The sequence below is a fragment of the Ascaphus truei genome, chromosome 22, assembly GCF_040206685.1.
Source record: "Ascaphus truei isolate aAscTru1 chromosome 22, aAscTru1.hap1, whole genome shotgun sequence".
Classification (NCBI taxonomy): domain Eukaryota; kingdom Metazoa; phylum Chordata; class Amphibia; order Anura; family Ascaphidae; genus Ascaphus; species Ascaphus truei.
Genome location: NC_134504.1, coordinates 15,416,191 through 15,429,588, shown reverse-complemented (window position 1 = coordinate 15,429,588; position 13,398 = coordinate 15,416,191). Strand labels below are relative to the sequence as shown.

Here is a 13,398-nt window from a genome sequence, read left to right as displayed (position 1 = left end):
GGACCCCAGCCCGCCCGGGGAAGAAGCGTTATTTATTGTGTTTATTCACGTATCGTATATATATATTTTTTCCACGTTTCTGCGTTTCTATTTTGTCATTAAACACGGGAATTAATCGTTTTGTCGCAATCTGGTGATTATTTATCCGATTCGATTCCGTCCTGAATTTCTCGAGCTCCGGTTATAACAGAAGCCATCCAAGGGGCGATCTTGTTTTTGTTTTTTACATAGAATTGAAGCAGGGGGTCTCCGGAGCGGACCCCCGTTAATTTCAGCTCCGGGAACCCCTGCACCCACAGATACACAGACCCTCTGTATGTGGGTTTGGAAGCTCCCGGCGAAAAGCAAAGCGCACCTGATGATGTCATTGCTTCCTATTGGCCGGCAGGGCGCGGGAAACTTTGAAACACCGCCATTACGTGAACCCTGCTAGCCGAGACGAGCAGCGACCCCCTCCGGAGGTAAGTATCACCGGAAGCAGGGGACTCCGGAGCTGAAATTAACGGGGGTCCGCTCCGGAGACCCCCTGCTTCTATCCTAACTTCCTGCTTGGATCGCCTCTCCCCTGCGGCAGCCACCCATGTGTTATTCTATCCTACAGAAGTGTGAGTGGTTGCGGAGTGTGAGTAAGCGCTGCGCTGTGGGATAGAGACGGGGATCGGGCTCCTGCAATCTCAGCCCCCGTTAGGACCCCCACACACCGCTATTACAGAGAGAACATGCGCAGGCTGCGCACACATGGCCGCCGGGTGACACGTGTCAGCCATTCCGTGACATTCCGCGATGTTCCGTGACGTTCCGCGACGTTCCGTGATGTTCCGTGACGTTCCGCGACGTTCCGCTTCGCTGCTGATAATGTGAACACAGTCAGTGCTCTTAACCCTTAAACCGCTGGAGGCGCCTACCTGATCGTCCCCAAACCCTGCTCTGTGCTACATGTGTGAAGATGGAAAAGCCCGGCTCGCCTATACTGCACACTCGCGGCTCGCCTATACTGTACACTTGCGGCTCGCCTATACTGTACACTCGCGGCTCGCCTATACTGTACCCTCGCGGCTCGCCTATACTGTACACTCGCGGCTCGCCTATACTGTACCCTCGCGGCTCGCCTATACTGTACACTCCCGGCTCGCCTATACTGTACCCTCGCGGCTCGCCTATACTGTACACTCGCGGCTCGCCTATACTGTACCCTCGCGGCTCGCCTATACTGTACACTCGCGGCTCGCCTATACTGTACCCTCGCGGCTCGCCTATACTGTACCCTCGCGGCTCGCCTATACTGTACCCTCGCGGCTCGCCTATACTGTACCCTCGCGGCTCGCCTATACTGTACACTCGCGGCTCGCCTATACTGTACACTCGCGGCTCGCCTATACTGTACCCTCGCGGCTCGCCTATACTGTACACTCGCGGCTCGCCTATACTGTACCCTCGCGGCTCGCCTATACTGTACACTCCCGGCTCGCCTATACTGTACCCTCGCGGCTCGCCTATACTGTACACTCGCGGCTCGCCTATACTGTACCCTCGCGGCTCGCCTATACTGTACACTCGCGGCTCGCCTATACTGTACCCTCGCGGCTCGCCTATACTGTACCCTCGCGGCTCGCCTATACTGTACCCTCGCGGCTCGCCTATACTGTACCCTCGCGGCTCGCCTATACTGTACCCTCGCGGCTCGCCTATACTGTACACTCGCGGCTCGCCTATACTGTACCCTCGCGGCTCGCCTATACTGTACCCTCGCGGCTCGCCTATACTGTACACTCGCGGCTCGCCTATACTGTACCCTCGCGGCTCGCCTATACTGTACCCTCGCGGCTCGCCTATACTGTACCCTCGCGGCTCGCCTATACTGTACCCTCGCGGCTCGCCTATACTGTACCCTCGCGGCTCGCCTATACTGTACACTCGCGGCTCGCCTATACTGTACACTCGCGGCTCGCCTATACTGTACCCTCGCGGCTCGCCTATACTGTACACTCGCGGCTCGCCTATACTGTACCCTCGCGGCTCGCCTATACTGTACCCTCGCGGCTCGCCTATACTGTACACTCGCGGCTCGCCTATACTGTACCCTCGCGGCTCGCCTATACTGTACACTCGCGGCTCGCCTATACTGTACCCTCGCGGCTCGCCTATACTGTACCTCGCGGCTCGCCTATACTGTACCCTCGCGGCTCGCCTATACTGTACCCTCGCGGCTCGCCTATACTGTACCCTCGCGGCTCGCCTATACTGTACCCTCGCGGCTCGCCTATACTGTACCCTCGCGGCTCGCCTATACTGTACCCTCGCGGCTCGCCTATACTGTACCCTCGCGGCTCGCCTATACTGTACCCTCGCGGCTCGCCTATACTGTACCCTCGCGGCTCGCCTATACTGTACCCTCGCGGCTCGCCTATACTGTACCCTCGCGGCTCGCCTATACTGTACCCTCGCGGCTCGCCTATACTGTACCCTCGCGGCTCGCCTATACTGTACCCTCGCGGCTCGCCTATACTGTACCCTCGCGGCTCGCCTATACTGTACCCTCGCGGCTCGCCTATATCTGGATGACACATGTTCGACGGGTAAATCACAAAATAGATGTGTAAAGCAGTAGGGGTAATAAATAATAATAACTCAAACTTTTGAATAAACAATGTGTATATATTTTGCAATGATTTTGGTTTAAACATCACCCCCCCCTGCATCTCACATCACCCCCCCTGCATCTCACATCAGCCCCCCCCTGCATCTCACATCAGCCCCACCCCTGCATCTCACATCACCCCCCCCCTACATCTCACATCAGCCCCCCCCTGCATCTCACATCACCCCCCCCTGCATCTCACATCACTCCCCCCCCCTGCATCTCCCATCACTCCCCCCCCCCCTGCATCTCCCATCCCCCCCCCCCTGCATCTCACATCACCCCCCACGGATCGATTTCTCTCCTCTCCCTCTCTCCCTCCTTTTCTCTCCTCCCTTTCTCCCTCCTCCACTGACACACACAGCCCCGATCCAGGCAAGGACACGCCCTCTCCATTAGTAGCCACGCCCCCTGCTCCTGCTCTAACAGATTTGCTGGACAGCCGAGGGACACTTAGAATGTCCATAATTTGGGAGGTGAGTGACATTGGAAGCTCAAAATAGTTGCATTGGCCTACAAATCCGCAGCAGAATGTACAGTGAAAAGTTTCGTTGTGCTACGTTGTGTCTTTTGTGATATTTCGATGCTTCGGACATACAAACAAACAGACGGAATCCAACTTAGAATTATAGTGTATATATAAATATATCTATATCTATATATGCACGCACGCAGCTCCAAAAATACTGGACACAATTTATTTATAAAATATTTTACCAGGAAGTAATACATTGAGAGTTACCTCTCGTTTTCAAGTATGTCCTGGGCACAGAGTTAAGACAAATAATACATGGTTACAAATAGTTACATAAATGAACAGGGTATATATTATATACAAGACATTGCATGCACAGTTACAGAAAATATATATTATGGGCGTATGAAACAGTTACAGACCAGATTAAAATGTGAGACAGCCTTAGATTTGAAAGAACTTAAACTGGTGGTGGATGTGAGAGTCTCTGGTAGGTTGTTGCAGTTTTGGGGTGCACGGAAGGAGAAGGAGGAACGTCCGGATACTTTGTTGAGCCTTGGGACCATGAACAGTCTTTTGGAGTCTGATCTCAGATGATAAGTGCTGCATGTGGTAGGGGTGAGGAGCTTGTTCAGGTAGCTGGGTAGCTTGCCCAGAAAGTATTTGAAGGCAAGACAGGAAAGGTGAACTTTGCGCCTAGACTCGAGTGATGACCAATCTAGTTCTTTGAGCATTTCGCAGCGATGTGTGTTGTAGTTGCATTGGAGAACAAAACGACAAATTGAATTGTAGAGGGTGTCAAGTTTGCTAAGGTGGGTTTGAGGAGCCGAGCCATATACTATGTCTCCATAGTCAATAATTGGCATTAGCATCTGCTGTGCAATACGCTTTCTGACCAGCAGGCTTAGGGAGGATTTGTTCCTGTAAAGTACCCCTAGTTTGGCATAGGTTTTGGTTGTCAGGGTATCAATGTGCATCCCGAATGTTAAATGGGAGTCAAACCATAAGCCCAGGTATTTAAAACTAGTGACAGGGGTTAGGGTGGTGTTAGCGTTGGTTCTAATCAGGAGCTCAGTCACTGGAAGCTTTACAAATTTAGTCTTGGTCCCAAATACCATTGTTACAGTCTTGTCAGTGTTTAAAAACAGTTTGTTTTGGGAAATCTAATTTTCGAGTCTCAAAAAGTCAGACTGAAGTATGTGTTGAAGGTCAGAGAGGCTATGGCTGTGTGCATATGGGATTGTGTCACCTGCATACATGTTTATTAAGGCTTCCTTACAAGCTGTGGGAAGATCATTAATGAACACTGAGAAGAGTAGGGGCCCCAGAACAGAGCCTTGCGGGACACCACAGGTGATGTTGGGATCTACCTGATAGGACTGAAACCAGTTTAAAGCACGCTTCCCTATTCCAGAGCTCTGGAGTTTGTTAAGCAGGATAGCATGATCAACTGTATCAAAAGCCTTTGCAAAATCTAGGAATACTATTCTGAAGCCAGGGTCACGTGTGATGTGTGAATGGCCCCCGATTGCATTAACTCAGCCTCTTTTTTAAATCACTCCAAGTCCTATAATATTTCCTCCACTTTATTGGAAAAAGCAGCAGAATACAGGTTCTTGTGAATGGTATGTAGTAGTGATTTGTAGTTAGAAGCAGGTAGAAAGAGATGGCCTTGCCATAGGAGAGTAACAGAGATGGGTACTGTACTCACTGTCTGCAGGGTGGAAAAGGAAGTGAGGAGCAATGTGGGTAAAAGGAATAGTCTTGGGACAGACTATCTGTGAACAAAACAGGGGGAGGGCAGACTAGCCCATTCTGGTAAGGATCTCGGAGGCTGCAGTAGCAACTCACTGATTACATGCCCAGAGGCAAGAAATGCAACATTGTTACATATCACACAGGCACAGTGTGTGTGTGTGTGTGTGTGTGTGTGTGTGTGTGTGTGTGTGTGTGTGTGTGTGTGTGTGTGTGTGTGTGTGTGTGTGTGTGTGTGTGTGTGTGTGTGTGTGTGTGTGTGTGTGTGTGTGTGTGTGTGTGTGTGTGTGTGTGTGTGTGTGTGTAAACTCCATGCAGCTGAAATAAGAACTGACAGGCAGAAGCTGCAAAGGAAAGAGGGGGGTGAAACAGGGATGTGATTCTTGTTCCATGACAAATACTGCACCAGTGAGTTGTCCCCGTTCCATTCCACACTGGATTTCATTGCAAACTTTTAGCAGGGTAGTTACGGTGGAGTGTTTGGGTAGAAAGCTAGATTGGAATTGGCTAGGGAAATTTGTCTTGGTATAGTAATCGCTTAATTGGGAGTGGACACATTTTTCCATGACTTTGGATAGGATTGGGAGAAGGGAGATTGGCCTGTAGTTTGAGACAGTGTTTTTTTCCCCACTTTTTAAGATTGGGACAACTCTGGCAGTTTTCCAGGTCTTAGGGATATGGCCTGCAGACAGGATAGAGTTGACTATGGACGCAATTGGTTTGGCAATGGCTGGGGCACCAAGTCTTAGGAACTTAGATTGTAGTAAGTCAGGTCCACATTGGCTGCTTAGTTTTAGTTTGAGGAGCGCTTGTGTAATCTCCTCTTCGGATACTGGGACAAATTGAAAATTGTGGGCAGTGTTGGGAGGGGGTGGGACTGTAGGGGTACTCCCAGGATGAGATTCAGGTTTGTGGTTTGGGCTACGTTTCGCTAATAAGTTAGTGGCATACCCCACAAAGTAATCATTGAATGCATTTGCGATGTCAGTGGGGTTTGTCAGAGTAATATCCCCCTTAGTGATATTACTTGGTTGTTGATGGTTAGGAGGCTGGAATATATTGTTGATAACCTTCCAGAAGTTAGCTGGGTTTGATGTATTCTGGTGGAGATTGTCAGAGTAATATTGTGCTTTTGCATGTCTTGTTTGCCTTGTGCACATGTTCCGCAGGCATCTGTAGTGATTGAGATCCTTGGTAGTGCCAGTTACTTTGTAGCTTTTCCACAAGGTATCCCTGAACTGGTAGAGTTCTATAAGGTCAGTTGTAACCCACGGAAGGTGGGCCCCCCGTACCCTTATTTTGCGTAGTGGAGCATGGGTATCGTAGAGTTTTAAGAACTTTGATTGGAAATAGTCGAGTGCAGAATCGGGGTCGGGAATTAAATCGATTCTGTGCCATGGGCAGTTGGTAAGGTCATCCAGAAACTGTTGTGGGTTAAAGTTTTTAAATGTTCTAGTGAGGAGAACTTTAGGGCTTGAATGGGGCGGTTTAATTTTCCTTACACAGTACACTATTGCATGGTCACTGAAAATATCAGGAAGGATGCCAGAGGATTGGATTCTGCTGGGGTTTGAGGAGAGAATCCAGTCTAGCAAGGAATGGTTATGCGACTTCAGGTTTATCCGTGTGGGTTGGGAAATGAGTTGCGATAGGTTAAGTGACTTGAGTTGTATCTGGATTTTGTGGTTTTTAGGGTCAAGCCAATTGAAGTTGAAATCCCCAAGAACTAGCAGCTCACTCTTCTCATTCAGAGAGGAAATGGAGCCAAGAAACTGGGTGATATCAGTCAGGGATTGTAGAGGGGCTTTAGGGGGGTGGTAGATGCCAGCTAGCAAGATGGGCTTAGAAAAGGGGAGGCAGATTCTGCCAACTAGGATTTCAAAAGAGGGTGGGCTTGGTGGGCAATTTAACAGTGTAAATTGTAAGGTGTCTGCAATATAAAATAACACCCCTCCTCCTCTCTTTGACCGATCTCTCCTAGAAATGGAGTATCCCTGAATGGCGATATTTGCATCAGGGGTTTTAGGGGATAGCCATGTTTCTGTAAGAACGATGGCTTTGGGTTTATGCATAAGGCACCATGCCCTTAGTTCGTCCAGTTTGGGCAGCAGGCTCCGGATATTTATATGGGCGACAGATAGCCCTTTTTGGAATTTAAAGGTGGAATTCTCAGGGGTATGGGACAGAGCTGAAAAGGGAGGACCTGGGTTAGGTTCAACATCACCTGCTAGAGAGAGTAATAGTATGAGTAGAAATTTGGGTAGTTGTTTGCAAGTTGTACATTTGTGATGTTTGCCATTTGAGTGAGCAGTGGTTTGTGTGCTGCTTTTTAGAGTTCTCCACCAACATTCAGTAGATCGTGCAAGGCTTTTCACAATGGTGAAAGGTGCGACTCGCTCAAGGCACACACACACACTCACTGCTCCATGCTGTTTCCTCTTCTCCTTGTCCCCACCCACCAGACTCCTGAAACCTCCTTCTGATTGGCTGCATTTCCCAGCAGCAGCCAATCAGGATGGAGGAAGCTGCCAAGCCCACTAGCAGTAGCTCTGCTCAGGGAAATCCTGCGCCCCCCCAAATCTGGTTAAGTTACTATGTCCAGAGAGGTAATACCGGTATACACATACACGCCCAGAGAGGTAATACCGGTATACACATACACGCCCAGAGAGGTAATACCGGTATACACATACACGTCCAGAGAGGTAATACCGGTATACACATACACGCCCAGAGAGGTAATACCGGTATACACATACACGCCCAGAGAGGTAATACCGGTATACACAGACACACCCAGAGAGGTAATACCGGTATACACAGACACACCCAGAGAGGTAATACCGGTATACACATACAGACCCAGAGCGGTAATACCGGTATACACATACACGCCCAGAGAGGTAATACCGGTATACACATACACGCCCAGAGAGGTAATACCGGTATACACATACACGCCCAGAGAGGTAATACCGATATACACATACACACCCAGAGAGGTAATACCGGTATACACATACACAACCAGAGAGGTAATACCGGGATACACATACACGCCCAGAGAGGTAATACCGGTATACACATACACGCCCAGAGAGGTAATACCGGTATACACATACACGCCCAGGGAGGTAATACCGGTATACACATACACAACCAGAGAGGTAATACCGGTATACACATACACGTCCAGAGAGGTAATACCGGTATACACATACACCCCCAGAGAGGTAATACCGGTATACGCATACAGGCCCAGAGAGGTAATACCGGTATACACATACACCCCCAGAGAGGTAATACCGGTATACACATACACACCCAGAGAGGTAATACCGGTATACACATACACGCCCAGAGAGGTAATACCGGTATACACATACACGCCCAGAGAGGTAATACCGGTATACACATACACGTCCAGAGAGGTAATACCGGTATACACATACACGCCCAGAGAGGTAATACCGGTATACACACACACTCCCAGAGAGGTAATACCGGTATACACATACACGCCCAGAGAGGTAATACCGGTATACACATACACGTCCAGAGAGGTAATACCGGTATACACATACACGCCCAGGGAGGTAATACCGGTATGCACATACACACTCAGAGAGGTAATACCGGTATACACATACACGCCCAAAGAGGTAATACCGGTATACACATACACACCCAGAGAGGTAATACCGGTATACACATACACGCCCAGAGAGGTAATACCGGTATACAGATACACGTCCAGAGAGGTAATACCGGTATACACATACACGCCCAGAGAGATAATACCGGTATATACACACACGCCCAGAGAGGTAATACCGGTATACACAGACACGCCCAGAGAGGTAATACCGATATACACATACACGCCCAGAGAGGTAATACCGGTATACACATACACGCCCAGAGAGGTAATACCGGTATACACATACCCGCCCAGAGAGGTAATGCCGGTATACACATACACGCCCAGAGAGGTAATACCGGTATACACATACACGCCCAGAGAGGTAATACCGGTATACACATACACACCCAGAGAGGTAATACCGGTATACACCTACACACCCAGAGAGGTAATACCGGTATACACATACACGCACAGAGAGGTAATACCGGTATACATATACACGCCCAGAGAGGTAATACCGGTATACACATACACGCCCAGAGAGGTAATACCGGTATACATATACACGCCCAGAGAGGTAATACCGGTATACATATACACGCCCAGAGAGGTAATACCGGTATACACATACATGCCCTGAGAGGTAATACCGGTATACACATACACGCCCAGAGAGGTAATACCGGTATACACATACACACCCAGAGAGGTAATACCGGAATACACATACACACCCAGAGAGGTAATACCGGTATGCACATACACGCCCAGAGAGGTAATACCGGTATACACATACACGCCCAGAGAGGTAATACCGGTGTATACATACACGCCCAGAGAGGTAATACCGGTATACACATACACGCCCAGAGAGGTAATACCGGTATACACATACACGCCCAGAGAGGTAATACTGGTATACACATACACGCCCAGAGAGGTAATACCGGTATACACATACACGCCCAGAGAGGTAATGCCGGTATACACATACACGCCCAGAGAGGTAATGCCGGTATACACATACACGCCCAGAGAGGTAATACCGGTATACACATACATGCCCAGAGAGGTAATACCGGTATACAGATACACGCCCAGAGAGGTAATACCGGTATACACATACACGCCCAGAGAGGTAATACCGGTATACACATACACGCCCAGAGAGGTAATACCGCTATACACATACACGTCCAGAGAGGTAATACCGGTATACACACACGCCCAGAGAGGTAATACCCGGTATACCCATACACCTCAGGGAGGTAATACCGGTATACACATACACGCCCAGAGAGGTAATACCGGTATACACATACACGCCCAGAGAGGTAATACCGGTATACACATACACGCCCAGAGAGGTAATACCGGTATACACATACACGCCCAGAGAGGTAATACCGGTATACACATACACGCCCAGAGAGGTAATACCGGTATACACAGACACGCCCAGAGAGGTAATACCGGTATACACATAGACGCCCAGAGAGGTAATACCGGTATACACATAGACGCCCAGAGAGGTAATACCGGTATACACATACACGCCCAGAGAGGTAATACCGGTATACACATACACGCCCAGAGAGGTAATACCGGTATACACAGACACGCCCAGAGAGGTAATACCGGTATACACATAGACGCCCAGAGAGGTAATACCGGTATACACATACACGTCCAGAGAGGTAATACCGGTATACACATACACGCCCAGAGAGGTAATACCGGTATACACATGCACCCCCAGAGAGGTAATACCGGTATACACATACACGCCCAGAGAGGTAATACCGGTATACACATACACGTCCAGAGAGGTAATACCGGTATACACATACACGCCCAGAGAGGTAATACCGGTATACACATACACTCCCAGAGAGGTAATACCGGTATACACATACACGCCCAGAGAGGTAATACCGGTATACACATACACGTCCAGAGAGGTAATACCGGTATACACATACACGCCCAGGGAGGTAATACCGGTATGCACATACACACCCAGAGAGGTAATACCGGTATACACATACACAACCAGAGAGGTAATACCGGGATACACATACACGCCCAGAGAGGTAATACCGGTATACACATACACGCCCAGAGAGGTAATACCGGTATACACATACACGCCCAGGGAGGTAATACCGGTATACACATACACAACCAGAGAGGTAATACCGGTATACACATACACGTCCAGAGAGGTAATACCGGTATACACATACACCCCCAGAGAGGTAATACCGGTATACGCATACAGGCCCAGAGAGGTAATACCGGTATACACATACACCCCCAGAGAGGTAATACCGGTATACACGTACACGCCCAGAGAGGTAATACCGGTATACACAGACACGCCCAGAGAGGTAATACCGGTATACACATACACGCCCAGAGAGGTAATACCGGTATACACATACACGCCCAGAGAGGTAATACCGGTATACACATACACGCCCAGAGAGGTAATACCGGTATACACAGACACGCCCAGAGAGGTAATACCGGTATACACATACACGCCCAGAGAGGTAATACCGGTATACACATACACGCCCAGAGAGGTAATACCGGTATACATACATGCCCAGAGAGGTAATACCGGTATACACAAACACGCCCAGAGAGGTAATACCGGTATACACGTACATGCCCAGAGAGGTAATACCGGTATACACGTACACGCCCAGAGAGGTAATACCGGTATACACGTACACGCCCAGAGAGGTAATACCGGTATACACACACACACGCCCAGAGAGGTAATACCGGTATACACATACACGCCCAGAGAGGTAATACCGGTATATAGATACACGCCCAGAGAGGTAATACACATACACGCCCAGAGAGGTAATACCGGTATACACATACACGCCCAGAGAGGTAATACCGGTATACACATACACGCCCAGAGAGGTAATACCGGTATACACATACACGCCCAGAGAGGTAATACCGGTATACACATACACGCCCAGAGAGGTAATACCGGTATACACAGACACGCCCAGAGAGGTAATACCGGTATACACATACACGCCCAGAGAGGTAATACCGGTATACACATACACGCCCAGAGAGGTAATACCGGTATACACAGACACGCCCAGAGAGGTAATACCGGTATACACATACACGCACAGAGAGGTAATACCGATATACACATACACGCCCAGAGAGGTAATACCGGTATACACATACACGCCCAGAGAGGTAATACCGGTATACACATACACGCCCAGAGAGGTAATACCGGTATACACATACACGCCCAGAGAGGTAATACCGGCATACACATACACGCCCAGAGAGGTAATACCTGTATACACAGACACGCCCAGAGAGGTAATACCGGTATACACAGACACGCCCAGAGAGGTAATACCGGTATACACATACACGCCCAGAGAGGTAATACCGGTATACACAGACACGCCCAGAGAGGTAATACCGGTATACACATACACGCACAGAGAGGTAATACCGATATACACATACACGCCCAGAGAGGTAATACCGGTATACACATACACGCCCAGAGAGGTAATACCGGTATACACATACACGCCCAGAGAGGTAATACCGGTATACACATACACGCCCAGAGAGGTAATACCGGTATACACATACACGCCGAGAGAAGTAATACCGGTATACACATACACGCCCAGAGAGGTAATACCGGTATACACATACACGCCCAGAGAGGTAATACCGGTATACACATACACGCCCAGAGAGGTAATACCGGTATACACATACACGCCCAGAGAGGTAATACCGGTATACACATACACGCCCAGAGAGGTAATACCGGTATACACATACACGCCCAGAGAGGTAATGCCGTAATATAGATACACGCCCAGAGAGGTAATACCGGTATACACATACACGCACAGAGAGGTAATACCGATATACACATACACGCCCAGAGAGGTAATACCGGTATACACATACACGCCCAGAGAGGTAATACCGGTATACACATACACACCCAGAGAAGTAATACCGGTATACACATACACGCCTAGAGAGGTAATACCGGTATACACATACACGCCCAGAGAGGTAATACCGGTATACACATACACGCCCAGAGAGGTAATACCGGTATACACACACGCCCAGAGAGGTAATACCGGTATACACACATGCCCAGAGAGGTAATTCCGGTATACACATACACGCCCAGAGAGGTAGTACCGGTATACACATACACGCCCAGAGAGGTAATACCGTATACACATACACGCCCAGAGAGGTAATACCGGTATACACATACACGCCCAGAGAGGTAATACCGGTATACACATACACGCCCAGAGAGGTAATACCGGTATACACATACACGCCCAGAGAGGTAATTCCGGTATACACATACACGCCCAGAGAGGTAATACCGGTATACACATACACGCCCAGAGAGGTAATACCGGTATACACATACACGCCCAGAGAGGTAATACCGGTATACACATACACGCCCAGAGAGGTAATACCGGTATACACATACACGCCCAGAGAGGTAATTCCGGTATACACATACACGCCCAGAGAGGTAGTACCGGTATACACATACACGCCCAGAGAGGTAATACCGGTATACACATACACGCCCAGAGAGGTAATACCGGTATACACATACACGCCCAGAGAGGTAATACCGGTATACACATACACGCCCAGAGAGGTAATACCGGTATACACATACACGCCCAGAGAGGTAGTACCGGTATACACATACACGCCCAGAGAGGTAATACCGATATACACATAAACGCCCAGAGAGGTAATACCGGTATACACATACACGCCCAGAGAGGTAATACCGGTATACACATACACGCCCAGAGA

General features: G+C 49.1%; 1 protein-coding gene across 1 annotated transcript in view; it reads left to right on the top strand.

The window, feature by feature from the left end:
• TTYH2 (tweety family member 2) overlaps positions 1–7,351 on the top strand; it is a 49,821-nt gene extending 42,470 nt beyond the window's left edge. The window contains 2 exon segments of the mRNA XM_075579824.1: positions 389–461; positions 7,331–7,351. Coding sequence (XP_075435939.1) covers positions 389–461; positions 7,331–7,351 — 94 coding nt within the window.
• The last annotated feature ends 6,047 nt before the right edge of the window (positions 7,352–13,398 follow it).